The sequence below is a fragment of the Pectinophora gossypiella genome, chromosome 10 (assembly GCF_024362695.1).
Source record: "Pectinophora gossypiella chromosome 10, ilPecGoss1.1, whole genome shotgun sequence".
Taxonomy (NCBI): domain Eukaryota; kingdom Metazoa; phylum Arthropoda; class Insecta; order Lepidoptera; family Gelechiidae; genus Pectinophora; species Pectinophora gossypiella.
This window is the reverse complement of record NC_065413.1, coordinates 15,067,274-15,081,779: the sequence shown is the minus strand read 5'-3', so window position 1 is coordinate 15,081,779 and position 14,506 is coordinate 15,067,274. Positions and strand designations below refer to the sequence as shown.

Sequence of the window (14,506 nt, the reverse complement as noted above, 5' to 3'; positions counted from 1 at the left end):
ATTATCTATCATACATACGTAACAGTCCATAACACTATAGTAACATATAAGTATAATATGATATTGTAACAGTCTACGGTAACAGTCTATTAAAATCGCGTTTTATCAGTATTTGCTTCACAGTCAGCAGCAGTTACAGCTTCAGTCTTCTTGACGTCATCGGGAGGTAGAAATAGTGACACTATGAGCCCAGCTGAAACAAAAGTAGGTAAATATATCAAATATATATAAATATATTTACAAAAGTAAATAAATGTATCTAGTTCTATAGACGTGAATGTTAGTTATTAATAATTGCCTAAAGTTTTGAATTTGAAACATTTCGATTAAAAAAGCCCTTTCTCCTTTTTCGGTCCTTGTTCGCTGTTGGCGACAGGTTACCAGCTTCCATTATTATATTTGTGCCCATTCTCCTTTCATTTCATTCGTTAAAGTAAAGGTAAACTTAACCTGATTGTCCAAAAAGTTAGATGATCCGTGCTTCGGAAGACACGTTAAGCCGTTCGTTGGTCCCGGTTACTACTTGCTGATGTAAGTAAGTAGAACCCTGATACCAGGCTTGATGATGTTGTTAATTCACCTCACAACCCACACGATAGAAGAAGAAGGTAAACTTACATATTACAAGGACAATATAACCAGACATCATTGGCAGACAGTGATCTGCTAGAAGTGTAGCTATGAGTTGTACGCTGAAGAAGCCAAATCCTCGCGCCGCCACTACTGACAGACAGGTCGCCATTCCTCTGTAATGTAAATAAATTATATTAATTAGTAAGTATAACGGCCTCCGTGGTCCAGTGGTTGAGCGTTGGGCTCACGATCCGGAGGTCCTGGGTTCGATTCCCGGTGGGGACATATCACACAAATTACTTTGTGGTCCCTAGTTTGGTCAGGACATTACAGGCTGATCACCTGATTGTCTAAAAGTAAGACGATCCGTGCTTCGGAAGGCACGTTAAGCCGTTGGTCGCGGTTACTACTTACTGATGTAAGTACGTAGTCGTTATATGAGTCATGTCAGGGGCCTTTGGCGGCTCAATAGTAACTCTGACACCAGGGTTGATGGGGTTGGTAATTCACCTCACAACCCACACGATAGAAGAAGTATAATAAATAATTAAAGGTGAGCCGTGGTAGCTCAGTTGGAAGAACGCTTGACTGTCACTTCAAGGTCGTGTGTTCGAATCCCAGCAAGGGTCTAAAGCAATAACTTCCGAATTTGTGTACGAATCCATGTTTGGATCATAAATGATTATCACGTGCAAAGCGGTGAAGAAATATATCGTGAGGAAACTCCCAGTGCCCAGAAGTGGGACGTATATAGGCTCTTTATGTTTTATTGTTATTATTGCGTATGGAAGACAAAAATAAAATATCCTGCGTGGATCATATATCCAGCTTAAGCTCCCCCAACCAAGTTTCTGCCGCATCCGTCACACAATGCAGCCCGGCTATGCTACCTGGGAACCGGTGCAGAGGGCACTCGTTCACTATGTGAGATATGGTTTGATCCGGGTGACCACATTCACAGTATGGTGACACAAACACACACACACACACACATACTCACACACAGTATGGTTTATGTTTTAATGTTATGTCTATGTAATTTGACGTTTACAAACCTCAAATGCGTAGGATTTAATTCCACCAGGTACGTGTTAATATTCCCAAGTATGAATGAAACGTAGAGGAACGTGTTAAACAGTGCTATACTCAGAATGGGTATTCTGACAAACAGCAACAGTATCCCACATGACGCAGATATAGTGAAGACTATAAACATCATGCGGCGTTTCCCGACTATTCCCACTAGGAACGATATGATAATAGTAAGGATTCCAGCGACTCCAGAATAACACATCACTGCGTACAGCGTTGAAGGGGTCACGACGCCGTTACAGTCAGTCGAAGTCTGAAACGTAAGAGCCTGATTAATAAAAATAGCAATGTGTGCTGATGCGATTGCTATTGCTGTTTTGTGTGGCGTTTGACATATTGTTGTTCTGAAAACGTGGGAAGAACACAGATAATTATAACAAAGAGAAGGAGAGAAGAGTGAGGGATAAAGAGAGGGGAAGAGAAAGATTTTGTCCGTTCGGGTTCTAGCTACCATCTAATTACAATTACTCGTAGATACGTAAAACATTATAAACTCACACTGTTGCTGCCCTGGGCAGCGGTGCTGGCGACTTCGCAGAAAGTCTTTCCTGATGTGTCATCGCCGTTGAAGAATGCGTTGGTCATCGTGGGTACCCACATAGTGAACCCGGTGGATCTGTATTCAAACAGTCATTATAATAATGTAATAAAATGCAATATGTTGGAAAAATCTAAATCATCATATCCGTATTCGTAACCGTATCCGGTATAATAATCAATCTTACGGCCTCCGTGGTCCAGTGGTTTGAGCGTTGGGTTCACGATCCGGAGGTCCCGAGTTCAAATCCCGGTGGGATTCCTAGTTTGGTTAGGACATTACAGGCTGAACACCTGATTGTCCGAAAGTAAGATTATCCGTGCTTCGGAAGGCACTTTAAGCTGTTGGTCCCGGTTTCTACTTACTGATGTAAGTAAGTAGTCGTTACATGAGCCATGTCAGGGGGTTTTGGCGGCTCAATAGTAACCCTGACACCAGGGTTGATGAGGTGAGTAATCCGCCTCACAACCCACACGATAGAAGAAGATCATTCTTCCGTATCCGAAATTTCATATCCATAACATCCCTGGTCGATAGCTATAAGCGCTGAATGACGGAAATCGTTGACCACGCCAGCGACTTTTCCCACAACAGAAGGTAAAGGAAACTTTATTAATGTAAATTTTCTTATTAAGGTTACTCACGTCATGAAAGCACAGAGTAAAATGTAGTATAATTTGAGCGAGTTCTTGAGTAACGGAGGTCTGAAGAGAGGGGCGGTCTGGTTCCACATCTGCCGGAGAGAGAACCGTTCGGGCTGTTGAGGTGACTCTTCTATTGTCACTGACTTCACCTGTGACAAGGATGATGCAATAAAACGGTTACCGTAAAACGGGGTAAGTTGGTCCAATCTTTACTTTCAATTGGATTTTTTACCTACACCCGTAAGTCATAGGCTATGCAACTCGTTACCTTAAAGATGTGTCATAACCTCTTTTTGATGATAAATAGCTTTAAATTCCCAAACTAACATCATGTTTTAAGAAAATCAATAATATAATAATATATATGTATATATACTTTATATATAAATGCAAAGTGCGTTCTATTTTAGTAATTCCAGTGAACGAAGTTTATAAAGGCAAAATATATTATATTACTTATAATTATAAAAATAACATGACAGAATATATTTTATAAAATATGATATTTAAGTAAGGCTATTGAGATGAATGTTTCATATTATATTTAAGTGTTTTATAATTATTATTTTTTTATTTTATTTATAAATTCATAATAATTTATTCATAAATAATAAAAACAATAATAATAATATTAATATTTATATATATATATATATACTGGGTGTTAGTGACATCGTAACGAATACTGAGGGGGTTGATTCAGACCATGATTCTGAGTTAAAATCAAGTGGAATTTTCCGTCGCAAAATTCATGATTTTTTTTTAGTTTTTTTGAATTATTTTCAATTCTATACTTTTGCGATGGAAAATTCCTCTTGGTATTAACTCAGAATAATCTGATGAATCATCCCTCTCAGTATTCGTTACGATGACACTTACACCCCGTACAAGTACATACGGTAGCCATATAAGTAGGTATGGATGTTAGTGACACCGTAACGAATACTGAGGGGGATGGTTCAGACCATGATTCTGAGTTGATATCAAGTGGAATTTCGTGTCAAAAAATTCATAAAAAATTTTCTTTTCTTTTTAATTATTTTCCAATCCATACTTTTGCGACGGAAATTTCTACTTGATATCAACTCAGAATCATGGCCTGAACCACCCCTCAAAGTTTTCGTTACGATGTCACTAACACCCTGTATATAAATATTAATATTATTATTATATAAATATTAATATTTATATATATATATATATATAAATATTAATATTTATACATATATATATATATTTATACATTTATATATATATATATATAAATATTAATATTTATTTAAATATATTATATTAAATATCTACGTAGATAAAAAATTATCGGTAACTACTCACTGGAAAGCAATCAGTCTCCTCTCCAGTATTAAAACCGTATATACCCCTCAAAATCTCCATAGCTTCTTCATCCCGGCTTTTGCTGAAGAGGTATTTTGGACTTTCATGTAGAAGCAGCATGGATAATATTCCCAGGATGCCTGGTACGCTGATTACCAGGAGTAGCAGTCGCCAGGGTCTGAGGTCCAGGGCCAACCAAGAGATGGGGATCCGGAAGGTTAATTGGAAGATCGGCAAAGCGCATACTGTAGACAGAATAATGACGTCTAAATAGTAAAATCAAAATAAAAGAATATAAATAATAAGAGAAGGCGAACGTCGTGTCATAAGGAAGTCAGTTTCCAATTAATCAGTCTTTTTTTTCTTTTTTTTGACGTGATTTATTGTAGATTTGCCGCAGATGGCATTACTTGGCCAGACAAATGGGGCGCGGAATTACGGAAACCACGTAAAAAAAGACATACAATAATAATAATAATTTTCTTGAGCCAACCTCGATTTCATTCAATTTACGTAATTCCAGGTAAAAATTGACACCACATTTTTTGGATTGAGACTAGCTAGTCTATAGCGAGGTTCTGTTAGTTAATTAAAGTCACATTCAAATATACAGGGCGTTAGTGACATCGTAACGAATACTGCGGGGGGGGGGGGGGGGGGGGGGATTCAGACCATGATTCTGAGTTAATATAATAAAAATAAAATAAAATTCATTTATTTCGGGTAGGTACCCATATTGTAAGATACAATTATTATTATGTCACTTTAAAATTAAAAGTAATTCAATCAAAATAAATTAAAATAATAATGAAATAAAGTTAAAAAATATTAATATCAAAACTAAATGTACTTAAATTTAAAATAATATTTATTAAAATGAAACTTATTAAAATCATAGTATAATTTACCGTAAATAATTTAAAGAATCATGAATTTTGCGATGGAAAATTCCACTCGATATTAACTCTGAATCATGGTCTAAATCATCCCCCTTAATATTAGTATTAGTGTCGTCGTAACGATACGATGTCACTAATACTAATTCCCTGTATATATTATTTATTTACTTATGCATTTAAGTAGGTAGTATACACAATAGGTAATAAACAATGTTTACGTACACAAAAGAATGGAAAATGATTTAAAATTACATGTTAATAATGTAATAAGTACGATAGGTACTTCGAACACGTCACGAAAAGGGAAAGTACCCATATTAATAAATCGTTTTAAGTATTCGCGATTACGCAAGGATTCACGGTTGACAAGTTGGAAGTACCTATTACAAACTTGTGACAAACTTTAAAAAAATTAATGAGCGCGATGGTTCCACCATCGCGTGGAATTTCCTGTCGGAAAATTAATAAAAATATTTGTGTTTTTTTTTAAATTATTTTCTGTTCCATACTTTTGCGACGAAAAATTCAATCAATTCAATCATCCCTCAAAATTCTCAGAATCATGGTCTGAATCATCCCTCAAAGTTTTCGTTACAATGTCCCTAACATCTAAATATATAAAAGGAGAAACTGACTGACTCACTGACTGACATATCAACGCACAGCCTAAACGGCTAAACGTAGGCACTTGAAATTTGGAAGGGACGTAGCTTAGGTACCATAGAGGTGCACTAAGAAAGGAATTCCCGAAATTCCCACGGGAACGGGAATTAGCGGGAAAATCCTTTTGTATGAAAAATCTAAACCGCTTAAGTTAGACGCTTGAAATTTGGCATGTAGGTACCTTAGTAATCTTAAAGCTTAGTTGCAACAGGATATTGCAAAATTCCCATGGGAATGGGAGTTAGCGGGAAAAAAATGTTGTATGAAAAAATCTAAACTGCATAATTTAGATGCTTGAAATTTGACATGCACTCCCACACACACAAAGATCTCTTTTTTAAAACACGCCACGCGGATGGTTCGCGGGCACACTCCTGTATAGAGTACTCACTACTAATGACAAATTGCACGAACATAGTCGCACTCGCCATAAGGAACATGAAGCGGCTACGGTGCCGCAGCGGGGAACTCTCGCCCATCAGCACGAACGCTGCTGCATTCGCTGATGATGTACTGGAATGGAAATCATACAAATACATTCTAAAGCACTTATTTTACTCTATAAAATCTCGAATATATCAGTCGGTACTGGAATAATGCAAAGATTTTGTTCAATTTCAGTTTTTTTTAAAGCACGTGTCTCTGTTTTTATTTAGAGACTAAAAAATCATAATAATATTTCGATGAGAAGAGATTTAGACATGGTTCATTTCTTGGTAGAAATGAGAGATGTCTACTTTAATATCCAAATAGATATGAAAGTAGACTCTCATTTCCTTCCTTTTCCAGCCTTCTTCCAGAATGAGTTTTTCATATATATCATGCCAAGTCACAAAATATTCTCAAATTAATTCTGTGCCATATTATTATGATACACTGAATAGTGACTTCAATTATCAAAAAATACAATTTCAGCAGTCCATTTGCTTTTGTAGCGCTATTTATAACTTACAAGCAAGCAGATAAGAACTTGAGAGAGGCTAGCGCAGCGTAGTTGGGTGCAATGCTGACGGCGATATTCAAGATGGCGCCAATAGGCATGGCCACCAGCAAGGTCCAGCGGCGACCACGAGTGTCCGCGCACAGGCCCCAGCCGTACGAAGATATCATTACACCTGCAAGTTGAGGAGAGAATGACATTCAAGATGGCGGCCGTCGGCATGGCAACCAGCAGCGTCCAGTTGAAGATTTAGTAAACCTAGCTCAGCCTCTGGTGGGTGTCCTTACCAAAACAAGTGTCTTACCAATCAAGGTTCAGTACGATCTACTCTGAACCGGCGTGCGTGTATGAAACGATTGATGAATATGGAGGAAGCAAGAGAAGTGTGTCAGGATCGAAGCAAATAGAATTCCATAGTCCCTGCTTACCCCGGTGGGAAATAGGGGTGAGTTTATGTATGTATGTATGTACAATCAAAGAGCAAATGTGCAGTCACTGAGCCCAGCGAATTATTTGTAAACAGTGGTGAAATTATGAACCATTAGTTATCATAATTATAATATTTATGTTTTTGGTCTATTCCAGTAACCAAGAGGAAGTGCAACCAGTTAATTTATTACTTTGCAAGAAACTGATTGGACTTTTGCACCTTATTGTACTTACCAATCAAAGGTACAGCAGACAGGAGCCCCTGTTGGCTGGTGGTCAATTCCAGGTCGCATGCGATGGCTGGCAGCGCCACCGACAGTCCAAACACGTCTAGGTACATCGCCAGGATAAGCAGGCTGCATGACGTCAGCATCAACAGGTTGTATCGGCCAAACCCTGACGCGATACATGATTTGTTAAAAAACCAGCCAAGATAACTACTTGGGTTCCGAGACAGGGCCCTTAGGACCTGAATACATTGTACTTAAATGAATTTGCAATCTACTTTCCTCTTTGAACTCGCGACCTTCCAACCGCGAAGGGAAAACTAGCCCAAACAGGATAGGTCACATTTTTTTTTTTTTTTTTTTATTAAGATGGGTTTGCTCTTGACTTCGTCCTACATACCTCCGAAAATGCATTTCTCGGGAATGTGGGTCTCCTCATGATGTTTTCCTTCACCACGTGCACGTGATAATAATTTATGATCCAAACATGAATTCGAAAACAAATTCGACGATCATTGGTTTAAGCCTGTGTTGGATTCGAACCTGCGACCTCAAAGTGAGAGGCAAGCGTTCTACTAACTGGGCTACCACGGCTTAAATACACCACATAATTATGCTATATAGCAAACTTGAAAAGAAACACCTTCCTAAACATTATAATGTAGGTAAAAGATTATAGTAAAGTTAACGTTCCATACGTCGTTTTGGTATCAGAAAGAAAGAAAGAAAATATTTAAGTATCAAGTTTGATTACATATGTTATTAATTATGTACTTGCCAGACAGAGGTGTACATGTGTTAGTACTTCAAACTCTGACTACTGGATTTCCCTACATCAACACTCATAGCTATCGGCCCACTTTGGGCCACTTCTCAAATATCTCGAGTTCCCTCTTTCAGCGCTTATCGCTATCGCCCCACTAAGTTCCATTCATTCTTTCAAATATAATCCTCTTACACGACGCTCTGAGCCAAGATCGAGTCCTACTGGGCACCCTTAGACCTGTTGTCTTAAATTTTGTACCGTGTGATAGCCCTCAGCGCTCCCCATTTGTCCGGCCAAGTAGTTAATGCCATCTGCGGCAAATCTGAGTGATAGGATAGGATAGGAGTCTCTTGCATGGGGGTTTCTTTTAGCACGTAGATGTTCACTAAGACCGGGTTTAGCGAAATTCAATCCTTAAGGGGTTAATAGGGGTGACAAAGTTTATATGAAGCTTGTGAAAAATAAAGTAGGTACTCCTCCTTTAGCGCTTATCGCTATCCTCATTTACCGCTTATGGCTATCAACCCACTAGGGTCGATTCATTCTTTCAAATATTCTTCCTCTCAGACGACGCCCTGAGTCGAGGTTCGCGCCCAACTGGGCACCTTCAGGCCTGTTCTCCTAAATTATGTGAAGGGTCAGAGCCTTCAGCGCTCCCCATTTGTCCGGCCAAGTAGTTAATGCTACTTCGGCAAATCTACAGTAAGTAACGTCAAAAAAAAGTAGGTACTTACCGGTACAGTCCAATGCTTCATCGTAGCTGCATTTCGATCTGGTTGTTTGTTTATCCATAATAGCCACCATTTTTAAAACTGGTAACAATATTAAAATGTTTCTAAACACTCACAAGTCCATTCTTAAAAGTCAGAGCACAAATAACTGTGGAAATATTTGTATTACTTAGATGATTTTTGAATATATAGCATTCTTATTATAGGTTAGTATCGGGGTCGATGGGGTTAAATGAGGCCAAGAAGTGGAAAACAGCGGTGGAACAGTGCAAGTTTTTGTTTGTTTAAGTCTTGTGAAATGTATTGCAATATATACGTAAATAAGGTAATAAGGTAAAGTACTAATAAGGTAATTGGTATTTAACATATAGGTATCGTTAGAAATAGTTTTAGTTTGGGTTGTTTGTTAGCTGATCATGCATGGGATTAAATGTCTGGGCAGTTAGGCAGCCAAATAGGGTAACTAAAGTTTAAGTACAACAATATTTAATCAAATCAAATCAAATATACTACTTTATTACACACAACATACAAAACAAATTAACATAGATGATGTTCATACAGTACAATGTAAGTAATGTGCTGCAGTAATGAGCTGCAATAGTTTTAGGCGGATGAGACGAACGCGTTAAGTACACAATGGCGATTCAAAGTGTAGTATGTTACCTACTGAATATATTAGATATTTTTGAGTTTGAATATGTCGATGATGACTTTTCTACATCCCGACACGTATTTTGTTGTGTGAGCCTGATGTAGGTACTAAGACGTTATATTAAATAGACCATACATATATGTATGTACAATAAAATGAATGAATCTTAAATGAATGAAACTATCTGTCTATGACATTGCCTGCGCGGACGTCGGTTTTTGTATTTGACACATTTTTCATCCCTTTTCATCCCCTTAGGGGATGATTTCAGAGATAAAATCTATCCTATATTCTTCCTTAGGTCTCAAACTATTTGCAAACCATATTTCTTCTAAATCGGTTCAAGCGTGAAAAGGTAACAGACAGACAGATTTTCGCATTTGTAATATTAAGTGTGCACTTTATATTATACTGTGATACGATAAACAACATCTGTTAAATAGAGAACTAGACAATTATTTAGTTCTGTGATAAATGAACAACTTGAATATAATATATATATATATATATATATATATATATATATATATATATATATATATATATATATATATATATATATATATATATATATATATATATATATATATATTCTTTTTTTTATATATGTATATATATATTTATATTGGCCCCGATTCCTGCAGACATCTCTTAATTTTACTTTAAGTTATACCTGTCATTTTCTTATCCGCCGAAAAGGAAAGGGACGGATGATTGACAGCTCTTAATTTTAGGAAGAATGAGTAAATAAATGAATAACCCGGGCGAATTTTTAGACGGTTGTTTTAGATTTGTGCTTAAAATTGACGTGTGTTCCATAAATTTTATGCTTGTCGATTACCCGTCCCTTTCCTTTTCGGCGGATAAGAAAATGACAGATATAACCTAAAATAAAATTAGATGGTATTTACAGGAATTAGCACCATTATAATATTAATATATATTATTTTTTTCTTGGTGTGTATTAAAAATAAAAGCAAGCATAAGCATTTTTTTCTTTTATAAGTAATATATAGTACCTATTTATTTAATAATAATGTTGATTTTAACATGATCATATTAACAGAGGGATAATAAATAAGATTCTCAATAAATAAGGAATATCAATATTATTATAAAGCGGGCAACTCTACCAATTCACAGAGGAGCAGGCAGCGAAATGGAATGTCTATGTTTAATGAAATAAAAGCCTTAATATGAATTATGTATAGGGTATATATTGGTACCGATTCCAGTACACACCATCTAAGTTTATTTTAAGTTATACCTGTCATTTTCTTATCCGCTGAAACAGAAAGGGACAGGTAATCGACAGGCATAAAATTATAGAACACACGTTAAATTTAGGCAAATTTAAAAAACCCTCCGAAATTGTATATTGGCCATTAACCCGACAGAATTAAGTTGAAGCACACGTCAAACGGGATGCATATTAGCAAGGTGTCTATTTTATTCGTGCGGGTTATAAATTCATTAATTTTAAAATTAACAGTTGTCAATCCGTCCCTTCCATTTTCGGCGGATAAGAAAACTTAAAATAAAATTAAGTGTCTGCAGGAATCTGGGCCATTGTAAATTTATTTAAAAAGAAAATTAAAAGGAAATAAAAATTGGTCATATTTTCTAAAGTACTAACACTAAAAATCACACTGTCTGCATCACTAAAGTGCACTTAAAATATTCTTTCGTACACTATCACTGTTATTTACTTCAATAATATTATTTTAAATCTTATTGGCCGGAAACAAACTGCTTGGCCGGATTTAAGTACTTGGCCGGGAATTCATTACTTAGCCGGAATTAAGTACTTGGTCGGTAATTAATTTACTTGGCCGGAATTAACTACTTGGCCGGAAATTAATTACTTGGCCGAAAATTAATTTCTTGGCTGGAATTAACTATTTGGCCGGAAATTTAACCAGTTGGCCCGGAATTAACTACTTGACCGGAAATTGAACCAGTTGCCCTCGGGTTGTGTGGGTCGTGAGGTGGACGACCACCCTCATTAACCCTGGAGTCAAGGTTATTAACTTATTATTGAGCCGCAAAAGACCCCTGACGACTCATGTAACGAATACGTACATACGAGTACATCAGTAAGTAGCAACGGTTGAGCGTTGGGCTCACAATCCGAATGAGTGAGCCCGGATTTGAATCCCGGTGTGGACATATAAAAAATATCGCTTTGTGATCCCTAGTTTTGTTAGGAGATTGCAGGCAAATCACCCGATTGTCCGGAACTAAGATGATCTGTGCTTCGCAGGCCACGTTAACGGTCCCGTCGGACCCGGCTACTATTTACTTAAGTAAGTATGTAGTCGCCACATGAGCCACGTCAGGGGCCTTTGGCGGCTCAATGGTAACCCTGGCACCAGGGTTGATGGCGTTGGTAATCCATTTGACAACCCACACGATAGTAGAATGGGAAATTTTCTTTTTTTTTTTTTTTTTTTTTAATTTATTTATATCATGTATTACATAATTAGGTAAACCACTGATACCGTTAAACCACAATACGGTTTGTCTCGGTACCAGTCTCCTCAGTTCGTTCGTCTCACAAATATCAGTAAGTTTTATTATCTAAAGATGATAATAAAACCTATATCAAACTAACCTCACATAAAGAATAACAAGTTGCTATGTTCATCGTAATGATCGTTCGACAAAAGAATGCTAGGATAGGTATCATTCAATGTTACGATAGTGTGCGTAATGAGTGAAACCCGTTTGGTGACTACAGGATGCTACTTTTAACTTTGAATTATTTTTATTAATTTTTTTACTTTCAAAAGTAGTATATTATACTATTTAATATGATATTATTTTATTTGTTCCAAATAATAGGTTTTTACTATAGCTTGTATATTATTACCATTTATTTTATTTTTAGTTTCTATGGGTATTTTGTTGATAATATCTGGTATTATGTACTTCGATGTCCGTTTTCCATAATAGTTATTAAAACGCGGTTTTGATAACATTTTATTCGACACCTGCCTTAGGGAAACAATTTGTATTTATTTACCTTTTGTCATTGATAAAATTCAAGTTACGTTTCGTGAGATATACCTATACACTTAAAAGTTTCAAGTACTACTTTCAGATATAATTATTTTGTAATTATAATTTCCCAATGAGACATTATCTAGGAAACTATAAATATTCCAATAACGTTATCTAGCGATATCGATTAGTAATGGAACATTGTGATCTCAAGTATATGTTCTGGAATAACCAAAATTTTCAGAATTATGGTTTTTTCTTTTTTACCTAAATAACTTGTTGGTCCACTATATACGTAGAGTCTAGCCATAGAGGCAGCCAATCAGCTCGCGACACCAAACACTTCAGGGCCCCGATACCGACCCCGCCGGCGTGGTCGACGATTTCCCTCATTCAGCGCTTATCGCTATCGACCCACTAGGGTCGATTAATTCTTTCAAATATTTTTCCTCTCAGACGACGCCCTGAGCCGAGGTTCGCGCCCAACTGGGCACCCTCAGGCCTGTTGTCTTAAACGTTGTACCGGGTGAGAGCCTGCAGCGCTGCCCATTTGTCCGGCCAAGTAGTTAATGCCATCTGCGGCAAATCTACAATAAGTCACGTCAAAAAAAAAAAACTATATAAAGTGTTAGTAACATCTGAATGAAGACTGAGGGGGATGATTCAGACCATGATTCTCAGTTAATACTTAATATCAAATGGAATTTTCCGTCGCAAAAGAATGAAACTACGTAAGATGATCCGTGCTTCGGATGGCACGTTAAGCTGATGGTCCCGGTAACTCTTAGTCATGTAAGTTAGTAGTCGTTAGATGAGTCACGTCAGGGGCCTTAGGCACCTCAATAGTAACCCTGACACCAGGGTTGATGGGGTTGGTAATCCACCTCACAATCCACACGATAGAAGAAGAATAATAAAGTTAAGATGATCAAATATTAACCTCATTTTTCTTTTTAACTTACTTTCGAATTTTGTTAAACGTAACGTTCTAATTCGTAACGTAATTTTTATTTTATTTATTGTTTTATTATATCAGCTGTTGGTGTACCTTATTTATAAATAAAAAAATAAAAATAAATCACTTACAATGAGTACCTACGATAGTCGAGTGTTTTTTATTGATGACGTCACTAGGACCGTATTTCCATAAAAAATCAACAGCAAATATTCGTTTTGACGTTTTCGTAAAAAGTATCTCATTTGACTACGGTGCGGCTTTTTGGCGGGAACGGGAACGGGACAGCATTCTTCATTGAATTACCTAAATAATTAATACGAAGTGGTGTTTTGTGGTTAATGATCGCATTAAGTTAGTCGGAAAACATTCGCGACAGTGTTATTACTTTTTTCTACTCCTCTACTTTAATCTGGCATTTAAATAACCAAAAAGTCTAATATAAGTACATACATAATTAAACTCTTTGAAAAAGTGTACGCTCTATGGCCTTTAAAAGCATTGTTTACAAAGTGTAACTGTACTATAATGTCGCCAAAAAAGCATTGTTGTTGTTTTTTTTTTGACCTGGAAACTGGCACCTTTACTTTGTTTGGTGCCATAGATATACTATAAAAAAAAAGTATACATTTGCCGCCATTTTCCCGCGCGTACAATACAATAATAGTATTTTATGCAACAGTTGTATAAGAAGGGTCAAAAAATGCGAGTGGCGTGAGTTGCGATGTGAGCCTTGGCGAACATCGCAATAAGAGACGCCACGAGCATTTTTTGACCTAGTTATACAACGTTGCATACAATACTTTTTCTACGACGACGTAATTTTAAATGAAACAAAAATTATATTAAGAAAAATTTTATTTATAAAAATTATTTTCCAACGCGCGGGAAAATGGCGGCAAATGTATACTTTTTTTTTATAGTATATCTATGGCACCAAACAAAGTAAAGGTGCCAGTTTCCAGGTCAAAAAAAAAAAAAACAACAACAATGCTTTTTTGGCGACATTATAGTACAGTTACACTTTGTAAACAATGCTTTTATAGGCCATAGAGC

General features: G+C 36.6%; 1 protein-coding gene across 2 annotated transcripts; it reads right to left on the bottom strand.

Annotated features, from left to right (window-relative positions):
- Window positions 1–14: 14 nt before the first annotated feature.
- LOC126369967 (putative transporter svop-1) lies at window positions 15–11,228 on the bottom strand. Of its 2 annotated transcripts, none has more exons than XM_050014576.1 (11): window positions 11,129–11,223; window positions 8,841–8,918; window positions 7,348–7,509; window positions 6,697–6,859; window positions 6,136–6,257; window positions 4,183–4,427; window positions 2,848–2,996; window positions 2,164–2,281; window positions 1,629–1,918; window positions 619–746; window positions 15–193 (listed from the first exon to the last, which is right to left on the bottom strand). In XM_050014576.1, exons 2-11 carry the CDS (start codon window positions 8,908–8,910, stop codon window positions 90–92), a joined length of 1,551 nt encoding a protein of 516 aa, XP_049870533.1. In that variant the 5' UTR covers window positions 8,911–8,918; window positions 11,129–11,223; the 3' UTR covers window positions 15–89. The 2 variants fall into 2 exon arrangements, with proteins under 2 accessions (XP_049870533.1, XP_049870532.1); XM_050014575.1 differs by having other exon boundaries at window positions 16–193; window positions 8,841–8,985; window positions 11,129–11,228.
- Between the last annotated feature and the right edge of the window lie 3,278 nt (window positions 11,229–14,506).

What these genes read in the sequence shown, in the direction of transcription:
- LOC126369967 (XM_050014575.1), bottom strand. Translation starts at nt 8,910, where the DNA reads ATGGTGGCTATTATGGATAAACAAACAACCAGATCGAAATGCAGCTAC. An exon ending in AGGAGACTGATTGCTTTCCA is followed by an intron (nt 2,997 to 4,182) that starts GTGAGTAGTTAC and finishes TCCTTGTCACAG; the next exon opens with GTGAAGTCAGTGACAATAGA. An exon ending in CTGCCCAGGGCAGCAACAGT is followed by an intron (nt 1,919 to 2,163) that starts GTGAGTTTATAA and finishes CTTACGTTTCAG; the next exon opens with ACTTCGACTGACTGTAACGG.